Consider the following 15,346-nt stretch of genomic DNA (forward strand, 5'->3'; position numbering starts at 1 on the left):
TTGAAGAGTACAGTCAGTACAGACACTAATACAGACTGCTGTAGAACACTGAAGAGTAGTCAGTACAGACACTAATACAGACTGCTGTAGAACACTGAAGAGTACAGTCAGTACAGACACTAATACAGACTGCTGTAGAACACTGAAGAGTAGTCAGTACAGACACTAATACAGACTGCTGTAGAACACTGAAGAGTACAGTCGGTACAGACACTAATACAGACTGCTGTAGAACACTGAAGAGTACAGTCGGTACAGACACTAATACAGACTGCTGTAGAACACTGAAGAGTACAGTCGATACAGACACTAATACAGACTGCTGTAGAACACTGAAGAGTACAGTCGGTACAGACACTAATAGACTGCTGTAGAACACTGAAGAGTACAGTCAGTACAGACACTAATACAGATTGCTGTAGAACATTGAAGAGTACAGTCGGTACAGACACTAATACAGACTGCTGTACTTAGGGTTCCGGAATGTTCCGGGGGTCAGTACCTGGTCTCGGCTGCGTGTCATGCGGTCAGTCAGCAGCTCCACGCTGTTCCTCTCCTCGTCCAGCTCCAGCTCCAGGTGCTTCACCTTGTCCTGGCACACAGACAGACAGACAGTCAGAGACACAGACAGGCAGACGGACAGGCAGACAGACAGACAGATACACAAACGGGCAGACATACAGTCAATCAGACACAGACAGAGACACAGTCAGTCAGACAGGCAGACAGAGACACAGTCAGACAGGCAGACAAACAGAGACACAGGCAGACAGAGACACAGTCAGACAGTCAGACAGTCAGATAGAGACACAGTCAGACAGACAGAGACACAGGCAGGCAGACAGACAGAGACACAGACAGAGACACAGGCAGACAGACAGACAGACAGACAGAGACACGGTCAGACAGACAGAGACACAGGCAGACAGACAGAGACACAGACAGACAGACAGAGACACAGGCAGACAGACAGAGACACAGTCAGACAGACAGACAGACAGAGACACAGTCAGACAGACAGAGACACAGGCAGACAGACAGAAACACAGTCAGACAGACAGAGACACAGGCAGACAGACAGAGACACAGGCAGACAGACAGACAGAGACACAGTCAGACAGACAGACACAGGCAGGCAGACAGTCAGACAGACAGACAGACAGAGACACAGGCAGACAGACAGACAGACAGACAGGCAGACAGACAGACAGGCAGACAGACAGACAGTCAGACAGACAGACAGACAGACAGTCAGACAGACAGACAGAAACACAGGCAGGCAGACAGACAGTCAGACAGGCAGACAGACAGACAGTCAGACAGACAGACAGAGACACAGGCAGACAGACAGAGACACAGGCAGTCAGACAGGCAGGCAGACAGGCAGGCAGACAGATACACAGACAGTCAGACAGGCAGACAGAGAGGCAGAGAGGCAGACAGAGACACAGTCAGACAGTCAGTCAGTCAGACAGAGACACAGGCAGATGAGCCGGAAGGTGAAGCCCGCCCCTCTGCAGACTCTCTCTCTCTGGGTCGCCCCCGCAGCGCTCACCTCCAGGCCCCGGATCTCTCGGCTGCGGTCAGACTGGGAGCCCCTCTGGCTCTCTAGCTCCCCCTCCAGGTTCTTCACACGGTTGGTCAGCATGTCCTTGTCCAGCTGGGCGTTGTCCCTCTCCTCAGTGCAGGCCAGCAGCTCCTTCTTCAGACGGGACACCTGGGACACAGCGCATCGTCATGGAGACGTACGTTTGGGGGGGGGGGGGAGAGCACCAGCTGAAGGCCGCTCAGCTAAATGTATGCCTCTCATCCAAAAAGTGCACAACCTGGAGTTGAGCGTGCCCAATAAAAAAACTCACTTGTCCAGCATGCTCTTGAGCAAAACAGAACTACTGAACTACAACTGCGAGGAAAGCACGTTGGCCTCCTCCTGGCAGCGTGTAAGAGCGCGGGTGAGTAAGAAAGGAGGCGCTCACCTCCTCCTGCAGAGTCCGCAGGCTGGCCTGCGCTCTCTCCTGCTCGGCCTGCCGCTCCTTGCCGTGCCGCTGCGCCTCCTGCAGCTCCCTCTTGGAACGCTCCCGCTGCTCCTCCAGCTGGGCCTGCAGAGCCTGCGCAGACTGCCGGCTCTCTGAGGACAGCTGCTCCATCTGCAATGCAGACAGAGGGGTCACGCAAGGGTCACGCAGGGGTCATACAAGGGTCAGAGGGGGGTCAGACAGGGGTCACACAAGGGTCAGAGGGGGTCAGAGAGGGGTCACATAGGGGTCAGAAAAAGGGCAGAGAGGGGTCACAAGGGTTGGAGAGAGATCAAACAGGGGTCAGAGACAGGTCACACAGGGGTCGGAGAGGGGTCACACAGGTGTGTGGAGAAGAGCCCCTCCACCCTCCTGCCAGTTCACACTCACGGTCATCATAACAATGTTACATAATACCCATTTGTCATAGTTACTATATATATCCAGCTGCCAAGCAATACATTGGGCATCAGTCAAACCTGTATAACGAGCTGTATAATGAGAGGAGAAAAAACCCACTCCACTGGAATGGGTGAAACAGTTCTGCATGCACTGATCCGGTTCATTTCATGAGAAATGTTAACAGTCAGATAAGACTTAAGTGGAAAAGCTCTTCTGTGAAGAGTACACCGGATGTACAGGAAGTACCCTGGAAGCCTCCAGCAGACCTGTGAAGGCAGATTCATCTCTTTTCTCTCTCTGTCCAATAACAGCCTTTAATGTGGCAGCACGGTAAACCTCTGCTTCTCAGTGAGAGACAGACTGAGCGAGAGACAGACTGAGCGAGAGACAGACTGAGTGAGAGAGATTGAGAGACAGACTGAGCGAGAGACAGACTGAGTGAGAGAGAGACTGAGTGAGAGACAGACTGAGAGAGAGACAGACTGAAGGAGAGACAGACTGAGGGAGAGACGGACTGAGTGAGAGACAGACTGAGTGAGAGACAGACTGAGAGAGAGACAGACTGAGTGAGAGAGAGACTGAGTGAGAGACAGACTGAGAGAGAGACAGACTGAGAGACAGACTGAGCGAGAGACAGACTGAGTGAGAGACAGACTGAGGGAGAGACAGACTGAGTGAGAGACAGACTGAGCGAGAGACAGACTGAGAGACAGACTGAGCGAGAGACAGACTGAGCGAGAGACAGACTGAGTGAGAGAGAGACTGAGTGAGAGACAGACTGAGAGACAGACTGAGTGAGAGACAGACTGAGCGAGAGACAGACTGAGCGAGAGACAGACTGAGTGAGAGACAGACTGAGCGAGAGAGAGACTGAGCGAGAGAGAGACTGAGTGAGAGACAGACTGAGAGACAGACTGAGCGAGAGACAGACTGAGCGAGAGACAGACTGAGCGAGAGACAGACTGAGAGACAGACTGAGCGAGAGACAGACTGAGCGAGAGACAGACTGAGTGAGAGAGAGACTGAGTGAGAGACAGACTGAGAGACAGACTGAGTGAGAGACAGACTGAGCGAGAGACAGACTGAGCGAGAGACAGACTGAGTGAGAGACAGACTGAGCGAGAGAGAGACTGAGCGAGAGAGAGACTGAGTGAGAGACAGATTGAGAGACAGACTGAGCGAGAGACAGACTGAGTGAGAGGGAGACTGAGGGAGAGACAGACTTAGTGAAGGAGAGCCGGATGGCGGCTGCAGCCTGTTCTCTATGCTCTATAATGTGCAGGGTCAGTGCGGAGCTGAAAGCCATCTCTCTGGAAAACTCCCAAAACCCACTCAAAACCCCTCATACAGACAGTATGCACAAAGACCCTTTTGTCCCTTTGGACACCAAGGGTAGAATAGTCCCTTTGTCAGGGTGCAGGGAAGCACGTCGTGTGGAATAAGATCCAGTAGCGACCTTTCCTAAGAAATTCTTACTTAGGATGGAAGACATACATGGAGACATGGCTGGCTGTGGTTGGCTTTGCCGCCTTAATTATGCCTAAAATAACAGCAATGGTATGATTGCTGGCCTTCATTAATCCACCAAGCTCGGTTAACTCTGTCAATGAGGGTGCATTGACAGAACAACAAGCTATCCGGTAAGCACTGTTGCCAGCAAGCTGCACAGAAAACACTACACATGCAGCAGTCGCTATATTTAGCAAGCTGGCAAGCAATCAAAATATCTGTAAGTCAAACGTGTATAATGAGCCAGAAAGACAATAACATTCCATTGAAATACGTGAAATTGTTCCGCGTGCTCTGATTGGGCTCATTTCACAAGAAATGTCAATACAGTCAGATAAGAGTTCAGTGGAAAAGCTCTTCTGTGAAGAATAAACAGGAAGTAGAGCCTCCTGAAGACCTGCCCTTAAAGGCACCCTGCTCTCTTTCCTCTCTCTGTCCAAGAACAGCCCTTACTGTGGTGAAACAGTAAACGTCTGCCTCTCATTAAGAAAGCATGGAGCAGCATGAGTGAGTGAGAGAGAGAGAGAGAGAGAGAGAGAAAGAGCAAGAGCGGCCTGGACAAGGAGACAGATCAATGACAGGTGAGAGGAGAGAAAGGACGGAAGAGGCAAGTGAAGACATGAAGGAGGGGTGAAGTGCAGAGGGTGCAGGGACAGGGTTGTTGAAATGATCTGTACGGCAGTGAATGTAATATGAAGCACTTTAGTGTATATTTCCCAACAAAATGTGTGTGAGTTACAATAGCCACTGCATCTCTGCAACAACTGGAGGACAGGATAAAGGACTGAGCTGTTGACCAAATGAACAATAACTTTCTTGAAATAATCCATACTTGGCAACCCAGCAAACAGCCCTCAGCAAGATGAACAGACTGTGCGCTGCTGGAGCGCAGCGCCCTCTGGTGGACAGTAACGTTAGCGCAGGCGCACGTACCTCCTTGTTGGCCTTGTCCAGGGCGCGGTCCAGCAGCCTCTTCTGCTCCTCCAGCTCGTTCAGGCTCCGGCGCGCAGCCTCCTTCTCCCGCTCCCTCTCCTCCAGGCGGCGGGCCAGCTCCTCCTGCTCCTGCCCCAGCCGGGCGGAGGAGCGCCGCGCCTCCTCCAGCTGCAGCCGCAGGCTCCGGTTCTGCTCCTCCAGGACCTGCTCCGCCTCCTGGCTCTGGGAGGCGCTGGACTGCAGGCTGGCCTTAAGCACGGAGGCAGCGGAGACTCATCATTTAAACCCGTTTAATACCCCCTCTCTGGCCCATCAGCATTCAAATGAGAAAGGGCTGTCGTGAAAATATTTACACGGTGGTGAAAAAAGCAGGAACAATGTCTAGCAATGCATTTTTTAACACATTTAACAATCGACACATTTAATCATTTTTATTAGCACCATCATTACAGCACTAAACCACGGCATGGTACTTAATGAACAGAGGGCAACAGTGAAAGTGACACAGAGCAGTGGCAGCCCCGCCCCAGTGGGGCCCCGCTCCAGCGCAGCCCCGCCCCAGTGGGGCCCCGCCCCAGCGCAGCCCTGCCCCAGCGCAGGCCCCGCCCCAGTGAGGCCCCGCCCCAGCGCAGCCCCGCCCCAGTGAGGCCCCGCCCCAGCGCAGCCCCGCCCCAATGAGGCCCCGCCCCAGTGGCAGCCCCACCCCAGGTCCCGCCCCAGCGCAGCCCCGCCCCAGCGCAGGCCCGCGGCGAGCGTTACCTCCAGACGGGCCGCCTTCTCCCTGAGCCTGGCGCCCGAGTCCTGCAGCTCCTGCTGCGCCTCCCTGAGCGCCTGCAGCTCGGCCTGCGCGGCGGCCAGCCGCTCCTTATGCGCCTGCAGCTCCTGCTCCGCGCAGCCCTGCGCCTCCTGGTGGCGCTGCGCCTCCCTGCGCGCCTGCAGCAGCTCCTCCTGCAGCTCCTGCACCACCGTCGGAGCCGGCAGCTGGACACACACACAGGAGACAGGTCAGAGTCCGTCGCGAGCGTCTGAGCAGCCGGGGTAACCGACGCGGACAACCGACACGGACAACCGACAGCGCCCGCCGCCACACACCTGCTTCACTTTCTCCTGCGCCTTCGCCAGCTCCTCTTTGTCCCGCCGCGATTGGCCCTTCAGCCTGTCCGTCTCGTACTTCAGCTCCGCCTCCCGCTCCTGATTGGATTTCTTGAGGGATATGATCTCCAGCCCCCTCTTGTCGAAGTCCACCCTCAGCTTGTCCAGCGCGGACTGGGCCAGTTTGAGGTCTGCGAGGCAGGTCTGCATCTCCTGCAGGAGCACGCGTGGGTGAGGGACAGGAAGCTGACATTTCCCACAGCCCGGTGAGGAGCTTCCAGTTTATTTTTATGATTGTTCCACTTTTCCTCCCCAATTCGGAATGGCCAAACACTCTTCACACTTCAACGCTCATCACAAACACCGTTACAGATTCAAACTAGTGTGTCCTCCATACACCCGAGAGAAACAAGTGATGCGACACACATATACCTGTGTGTGTGTGTCCATCCATCTCTCAATGAGACTGGTGGGACGCATCAGATCTCAGACCTCTAAGGGTGTTAGTGCGGCTGCATGTATGTATGCAAATGTATGAGACAGTACTTACATGAGGACCTCAATGTGTATATCCCTGCATGAGTGAGAGCACTGGAGTGTGTATAAGTGATTAGTGGAGGGGTGTACGTGTGTACTGTACCTGTGTGAGGGCGCTGGTCTGTGGGGGGGTGTACGTGTGTACTGTACCTGTGTGAGGGCGCTGGTCTGTGGGGGGGTGTATGTGTGTACTGTACCTGTGTGAGGGCGCTGGTCTGTAGGGGGGTGTATGTGTGTACTGTACCTGTGTGAGGGCACTGGTCTGTGGGGGGGTGTATGTGTGTACTGTACCTGTGTGAGTGCGCTGGTCTGTGGGGGGGTGTATGTGTGTACTGTATCTGTGTGAGGGCGCTGGTCTGTGTGTATGTGTGTACTGTACCTGTGTGAGGGTGCTGGTCTGTGGGGGGGTGTATGTTTGTACTGCACCTGTGTGAGGGTGCTGGTGTGTGTGTGTGTGTATATATACACAACTGATTAGTGGGGGGGGGTGTATGTGTGTACTGTACCTGTGTGAGGGCGCTGGTCTGTGGGGGGTGTACGTGTGTACTGTACCTGTGTGAGGGCGCTGGTCTGTGGGGGGGTGTATGTGTGTACTGTACCTGTGTGAGGGCGCTGGTCTGTGGGGGGGTGCATGTGTGTACTGTACCTGTGTGAGGGCGCTGGTCTGTGGGGGGGTGCATGTGTGTACTGTACCTGTGTGAGGGCGCTGGTCTGTGGGGGGGTGTACGTGTGTACTGTACCTGTGTGAGGGCGCTGGTCTGTGGGGGGTGTACGTGTGTACTGTACCTGTGTGAGGGCGCTGGTCTGTGGGGGGGTGTATGTGTGTACTGTACCTGTGTGAGGGCGCTGGTCTGTGGGGGGTGTATGTGTGTACTGTACCTGTGTGAGGGCGCTGGTCTGTGGGGGGGTGCATGTGTGTACTGTACCTGTGTGAGGGCGCTGGTCTGTGTGGGGGGTGTATGTGTGTACTGCACCTGTGTGAGGGCGCTGGTCTGTGGGGGGGTGTATGTGTGTACTGTACCTGTGTGAGGGCGCTGGTCTGTGGGGGGGTGTGTGTGTGTACTGTACCTGTGTGAGGGCACTCGTTTCCTTGGGGTCAGGAATCTGCTCCTTCATAACGTTCACTTTCTCCTGAAGCTCTTTCAGCTCTTCCTCAAAATCTTCCTTCTCCAGACGAGTCTGCAGCAGCCTATAACACACACACACACACACACACACACGCACGCACACACACACACACACGCACGCACACACACAATACCGTTACAAAACATGCAACCTGTTTCCCACCAAACAGGCAGCTGTTAGACAATGCATACACCCACTGACTAACAAGGTTCTTACAAATACACACACACAAAGACAGATTAAACAACACAAATTTAAACCACACCCAACGCACAATCTACTCGCAGTTCGACACTCATACACTCTTATCCGGTTGGAGAAATCTGCGATTAGTACTAAAACGTATGTGCAGAATCAAAATTCAATCCTTTTTTTCCTTCTCATAAGCAATCAGGGCTACGTTCTGACACTCCCTTTCAGGAAACTGGCTGTAATCTTGGTGGTGAGGTAAGATTACAAGTCAGACAAAAGCTCACAAAGGGTTTCGCTGATCCTCGGGGTCAATGGCAGTTAAAGCTCTCTGTCCCAACGCAAATAAAGCGAACTGAACGCTGAAGGGACACAGGTTAACATTTAACAGAGCGTAATTCCTCCACAAACAGAGAGATACAGGCCCGTGTTTAAACTTTGATTCTGTACTTTTCATTTCATTATAGTATCAGTTCAGTGATTCCCTTCACTCGGTTCAATGGGTGGGGGTGGGGGGTGGGGGGGGACTGCCACACTGTCTACAGGATTCACATAATCACAGGACAAAGCTCACAAATGCACAGTGATCATCACACATTACATCTCACTGAATTAATCATTTTCAAGACCAAAGCAACTTCAAAGAAAACACTGTCAATCAAAACGTTTACTAAATAATCTCCTTAGTTGACGAAAAGCGATTGGATGATTATCAACGACCACAAAGCGAAACAGAACCAGAGAGGCAAACGAGCTCTACGGACTACGCGACTACGACTACGCGGCTCAGACAGCAGGAAGTGCGTGACCCTCACTGTGGCGCGCCGACGGGGGGGCGGTCCCTGCCGGAATGCAAGTCAAAAAAAAACAAAAGGAACATTCATTGTGGGGGGGGAGCAAACATCAGAGAGAAGGACTGTCTGAAAAACCAGGTCACAGGTCAGTTAAACACATCTCAGATTGTGTAAGTATTAAAAAAGGTATTAAAAACTATGAATACAATAAAAAAAATTAAATTAAAAGAAAGGTTTGTTCTGCATGGGTTCTTTCAGTGAAGACTATTTAATTTGACCAGACAATGGGAGATTGATACCAAAATTGACAGGAAGTACAATTAGCTGTCAACCTGACTGGTCTGAACCAATCACAGGCTTCTGCTGTTCACACTGAAACACAAAGGCTGGCTGGTATCGGTGTGACCGGTAGCACACGTTAGCTGAGCCCATTGTCAGGGCCCTGCTATCTCGCCCTCCCAGCAGTACTGTCACCCTGTTGGGGGGGGGCGGGGGGTTTGGGGGACTCACTGCTGCTTGGTGGAGCGCAGCTCCTCCCGGGTGGACTGGAACTGCTCCCTCCAGTGGCCGCCCTCCTCCCTGCAGTCCTCCAGCTGCTGCTGCATGGAGCGCATGCTGCTGTTGACCCGCTGCCGCTCGGCCTCGATGTGCTGCTGCGACTGCGCGGAGAGAGGGAGAGAGGAGGAGAGGGGAGGAGAGGAGGAGAGGGGTGTGTGTCGGAGCAAGGGAGGGAAGGAGAGAGGGAGACAGGAGGAGACGGGTGAGTTCCAGAGAGAGAGAGGGAGAGAGGAGGAGAGGGGTGGGTACCGGAGCGAGGGAGGGAGTAGAAGGGACACAAGCATTCATCCCAGTGTCTGAGTGAGTGCATTTAGACTTGGCTGCGAAAGGACTGCATCATTTCATTATCAGTTATTCTAACTGCCGTGTGTAAGCTGTGCAGAATTTGCAGCCCATTTGCAGCCCATTTGCATTGTGGGATAGACGCTGATTTGATGCTGGAAGCCCTTTCATGTGCGGCCGTTTGAAGTGACGCTGGATCAGGGCCCCGTGGAGACGGGGCAGGAATCAGAGGCGGGGGGGGGGGGAAGGGCAGGTCGCCGGGGCGCGTGTCCCGCTGCCTCTCTGATTCGCTGCCCTGCTGGGACACTGGCCTTTCATCATCACAGCGAATCGCAGTGAGTCACTGCGTGTCACACCCCCCCCCCCCTCGCCCTTTTCCTTTCCACAGCATTCTGCTCACTGTAAATCAGGGTTACACAGCACTGCGAGCTCGCCTTAGAGATCTGCTGATGATGTGTGTGTGTGCGCATCTGTGTCTGTGCTCATGTGTGCGCGCTTGTCTCTGTGATTGTGTGTGTGTGTGTGTGTTTGTGCGTCTGTCTGTGCCGGCTCATGTTTGTGTGCGTGCCTGTGTGCGAGCGTGCGTGTGTGTCTGTGTGTTCCTGAGTGTGTGTGTGTGTGTGTGTGTGTGTGTGTCTGTGCGTGTGTGACTGTGTGCGTGCGTGCGTGCGTGTGTGTGACTGTGTGTGTGCATGCGTGTGTGTGTGTGTGTCTGTGCGTGTGTGACTGTGTGCGTGCGTGCGTGTGTGTGTGTGACTGTGTGTGTGCATGTTTGTGTGCGTGCCTGTGTGCGAGCGTGCGTGTGTGACTGTGTGCGTGTGTGTGTGTGTGTGTGTGACTGTGTGGGTGGGTGTGTGTGTGTGTGTGTGGTTGCGTGCGTGTGTGTCTGTGTGTGTGTGTGTTTGTCTGTGTCGGCTCATGTTTGTGTGCGTGCCTGTGTGCGAGCGTGCGTGTCTCTGTGTGACTGTGTGTGTGTGTGTGCGCGTGTCTCTGTGATGGTGTGTGTGTGTGTGTGTGTTTGTCTGTGTCGGCTCATGTTTGTGTCTGTGCCTGTGTGCGTGCGTGCGTGTGTGTCTGTGTGTGTGTAATGTAATGTGTCTGTGTGTGCGTGTGTGCGTGTGTGCGTGTGTGTGTGTGTGTGTGAGTGTGTGTGTGTGCGTGCGTGCGTGTGTCTGTGTTTGTGTGTGTGTGTGAGTGTGTGTGTGTGTGTGTCGGGGTGCTGGTGCGATCGTTACCTGGGAGACCTGCTCCATGCTGCTCCTCAGTCTCTCCATGTCCTGGCTGTACTGCTCCCGCAGTGCCTCGATCTCCCGGTCGTGTGTGGCCACCTCGTCCTTCAGCGCCCCCTTCAGGGCGGTCAGCTCCCGCTCCCGCTGCCGCAGGGCGTCCTCCTGCCGCTGCCGCAGCATGGCGGCCTCGGCCAGCTCCGCCCGCGCCGACATCAGGTCCTGCAGGGGGGACAGGACAGCGCAGGTCTCAGAGGAGCACACGGGTGAACAGAGAGAGAGAGAGAGAGAGAGAGAGAGAGGGACAGACAGGGAGAGAGAGGGAGGGATGGAGAGAGAGAGAGGGGGAGAGAGGGACAGACAGGGAGAGAGAGAGGGACGGAGAGAGAGACAGGGAGGGAGGGAGGGAGGAGGAGAGAGAGAGAGGAGAGAGGGACGGAGAGAGGGACAGACAGGGAGGGAGGGATGGAGGAGGCGAGAGAGAGAGGGGAGAGGGAGAGAGAGAGGGACGGAGAGAGGGACAGACAGGGAGGGAGGGATGGAGGAGGAGAGAGAGAGGAGAGAGGGAGAGGTACCGCTTGCAGTGAGTCTGACTGAGCTCTGCTCTCTGACTCCTTCTTCAGCTCCTCCTGCAGGCCGGACAGTTGGTCCTCCAGCTGTCGAACCCGAGACTCCGCAGACTCCCTGTCCATCCGCAACTGGGTCAGTCTGGCAGAGGGAGAGAGCATGGGTACCTGCCACAAACTCACAAACACGCACACAGACCCCAACACAGAGACCCCAACACAGCAGCCATACGTACAGACACACACACAGACTCACAAACATGCACACAGACACCAACACAGAGACACCGACACAGCAAGCATACGCATACAGACACACACACAGACTCACAAACACGCACACAGACACCAACACAGAGAACCCAACACAGCAGCCATACGTACAGACACACACACAGACTCACAAACACGCACACAGACCCCAACACAGAGACCCCATACAGCAGCCATACGTACAGACACACACACAGACTCACAAACACGCACACAGACCCCAACACAGCAGCCATACGTACAGACACACACACAGACTAACAAACACGCACACAGACACCAACACAGAGACCCCATACAGCAGCCATACGTACAGACACACACACAGACTCACAAACACGCACACAGAAACACAGGTACATACAGACACACACAGATACACACACACACACGTACACACTATCCCCCCTCGTCCTTACTCAGTGTGTGTCTGGTGCATCTCGTTCTTCTTCTTGTCCAGCTGTTCCTGCAGCTGCAGGTTCTCATCCAGACAGTCCTCCAGCTCGGCCTTCAGCTTGAGGTCAGCGCTGGATGAGCCCTGAGACACAGAGCAGCAGCAGTAGCAACAGCTTTCTTTACTCATTTCAAAGAGATTCTAAAGGAGAAATTTAACAGGACCTTCCTTGGACTTCTATTCATTTAGGAAATGAGGCCTTGGCATCAAGGCTTTTTTGAGGAACTAAAAAGATCTCAAGAAATACACTAAGGAGAGCTGCATTGCTGCTTCAAGAGACATTTGATTTCTCAAGATAAGAAATTAAAATAAATTAAATAAATTATTGGGTGAACTATCCCTTTAATGGAGAATATTCATGGTTAATAACTGGCTGAAAATGAAGGAGGAAGGACTATTTGAATAAATCCCCTGAGCTAAAACACAATGCATTTTTAACACGCATTGCCTTTCTGCTGGTATTCAGCTTTCCACAGGGACACACAAACTGCTATTTACGCCGAGCAGGTGTGCAGTAAGCCTGTTATCACAGCGGGGGCAGTGCAGGTCTGCCTTGTTCCAGGGAGCAGGAGAGCCGTACCTCTGTGTGTGTGTGTGTGTGTGTGTGTGTGTGCACTGTAATTAAGGCCAGGGTAGGACCCAGGTCAAAGCCGGCATGTTTTTTTCCCCCACAGTGAGTCGATACGGGCCCTGCTGTACCGGTGTGGCGACAGACAGGCTACACTAACAGGGCTCCGGTCCAGGGGGAGCGCCGCGTCCACAGGTGTTCGCTCCAAACGCGCAATTAGCCGCCCGCAGTTACGGAGCTCTTAAGTAAATCCTCGGGTCCTAATTAGGATTTGGCTAATTAGCTTTTCCCCCGGAGACGGGATGCTAATGCCCGCGCGGAGCAAACGGTGTTTGGCTGAGCTCTCCATGCTAATTAACGCCCCGCACACGTGCGGCGACCGTGCCGTACGGGAGGGCCGGGCTCCTCAGGCTGCGTGTGATTGGCTGGTCAGGACGGCTCCAGAAGGGCGTTGAATGCTCAATGGAAGGCCATTCTCCGATAGCCTCTTTTTCTCATTAAGAGCGGGAACTAGTTTTAATTGAGGTCGAGGAAACGGTTCGATCGGAAGGCCTTGTGGAGTGGGCCTACGCTGGATCAGAGGACGCACTTCAGGGCTCTCTGCGGACTGGAGCTGCTCAGAGGCACTGACGGACAGCGACTGACACAACTGCAGAGCCACTGACCCATAGGCAGCACTAGAGTGACTGACAGACAGCACTGCAGTTGTTTTCTATGAGCAAGAACGTCCATGAATCGCCGTTCAGTACTCACAACGATAAAACCATGACATCATCTTTATTAACAAACAAAAGCGAACATCCATGTCATGCAAACAAAATAAATCAGCAATAAACATGCGGCCGTCAGCATCTCACAACAACTGCAGATAGTGCTGCTTCAGCATCTGACTCCACCTACCGTCTTTACCAGCTTTCTTTACGCGTCTGGCTACCCATACAGAATCTCTCCATGAGTCACAGTATCATCAGAACTCCTCACAGCCAGTTACAGTTTTCCTTCAGCACGTCACTGCACAAGCCAGTGTTACTTCAGCATCTCACTGCGAGTCACAGTGTTGCCATAGCATCTCAAAACCAGGGTCATAATGTTCTTTCAGCATCTCGGTACACCTAGAGTCACAGTGTTCCTTCAGCCTTACACTCAGTACACTTTGGCTCAAAAGTGTTCCCTTCAGCACCTCAGCACATCATGGCTTCTCCATAAATAATGACTGAACATCCTGTCCGAGTTCGCAGAAATGGACTGATTCAGACGACGCCAGCAAATAAAGTCAGCTAAAGAGCTGCCCTATGAGTAATTTAAAACCTCAAATGATTCGGTCATACAGTGATACAGAGGCAGGAGAGCGGGACAGCAAGTCCAGTCCTGAGTCCTGATACGAAGGCAGCAGTGTGGCAGCATTAGGACCCAAGGGGGCCCCTGTGCTACACTGTGTCAGACCTGTGGGGGACTCTGTGCTACACTGTGTCAGACCTGAGGGGGCCCCTGTGCTACACTGTGTCAGACCTGAGGGGGACTCTGTGCTACACTGTGTCAGACCTGTGGGGGACTCTGTGCTACACTGTGTCAGACCTCAGGGGGACTCTGTGCTACACTGTGTCAGACCTGTGGGGGACTCTGTGCTACACTGTGTCAGACCTGAGGGGTTCTCTGTGCTACACTGTGTCAGACCTGAGGGGTTCTCTGTGCTACACTGTGTCAGACCTGAGGGGGACTCTGTGCTACACTGTGTCAGACCTGTGGGGGACTCTGTGCTACACTGTGTCAGACCCGAGGAGGACTCTGTGCTACACTGTGTCAGACCTGAGGGGTTCTCTGTGCTACACTGTGTCAGACCTGAGGGGTTCTCTGTGCTACACTGTGTCAGACCTGAGGAGGACTCTGTGCTACACTGTGTCAGACCTGAGGGGTTCTCTGTGCTACACTGTGTCAGACCTGAGGAGGACTCTGTGCTACACTGCATCAGACCTGAGGGGGACTCTGTGCTACACAAACACACTGACACAGCGCAGAGTACACGGGGACAGAAGTCTGACCTTTCTCTCCACGCTCAGAGCCGACTGCAGCTCAGCAAGCCTCCTCTCCAGATCCCTCTTCTCCGCCCTCCATGCCTCACTGGCGCCCTCGCTGGTCTGGAGAGAGAAGCGCAGCCATCAGCACACACACTTTCACACAGGCACACCTTGTACAAGGCGGTTACAGCACGGGCAGAGAGACACCAGGGGCCATGTCACAAAGTGTGAGTGAGGAGCTAACTGCCTAACTCATAAAAATATTTTCAGTAACAACAGAATCTTATTGGACAAAAGCCTGAGCCATTTCAAAATATGCATGCTATCTATCCAGCTAAATCCTTAATCCTGCTTCATAATATAAGTGTCACGCAAGTGCACACAAACATCCACGCCCAATATAATGGTAAAAATAAACACACCATTACCCTCAGGCCCTGAATCTTCTCAAAGACCAGGTTGACTTTCTGTTTGGTGGCAGATTCATTCTCATTGGCCCTGAAAGAGGAAAAGGGACAGGATAAGCAGAGCAGTTACAGACAGCACCGGACACACCTCGCCCTTACTCAGCACTTAACGCATCAGATCATCCACCGTCAGCTCCACTGCTGCTACCCTTAATCCCAGTGCCAGGCACTGCTCTTACCTGCAGGCCTACCTGCCCACTGGATATGGAGCAGTGTCCAGTTAATGCATGGTTTCACTCCAATCACAATTATACTAAAGAGACGGAGGGCAGTCCTGTGGAGTCGTACTGAAGTTATGGAAATGCGGCTTCTTTCTGACGTGAGAAGAGAACAATCTT

At 53.4% G+C, this 15,346-nt stretch overlaps 1 protein-coding gene across 1 annotated transcript in view; it reads right to left on the reverse strand.

Annotated features, from left to right (window-relative positions):
* LOC118211893 (cingulin) overlaps nt 1–15,346 on the reverse strand; it is a 36,049-nt gene that overhangs the window by 7,461 nt on the left and 13,242 nt on the right. The window contains 13 exon segments of the mRNA XM_035389460.1: nt 503–592; nt 1,556–1,717; nt 1,977–2,147; nt 4,860–5,108; nt 5,619–5,840; nt 5,952–6,164; nt 7,557–7,677; nt 9,110–9,258; nt 10,675–10,887; nt 11,241–11,373; nt 11,924–12,042; nt 14,566–14,661; nt 14,970–15,039. Coding sequence (XP_035245351.1) covers nt 503–592; nt 1,556–1,717; nt 1,977–2,147; nt 4,860–5,108; nt 5,619–5,840; nt 5,952–6,164; nt 7,557–7,677; nt 9,110–9,258; nt 10,675–10,887; nt 11,241–11,373; nt 11,924–12,042; nt 14,566–14,661; nt 14,970–15,039 — 2,008 coding nt within the window.

Source organism: Anguilla anguilla, chromosome 1, assembly GCF_013347855.1.
Source record: "Anguilla anguilla isolate fAngAng1 chromosome 1, fAngAng1.pri, whole genome shotgun sequence".
NCBI lineage: Eukaryota > Metazoa > Chordata > Actinopteri > Anguilliformes > Anguillidae > Anguilla > Anguilla anguilla.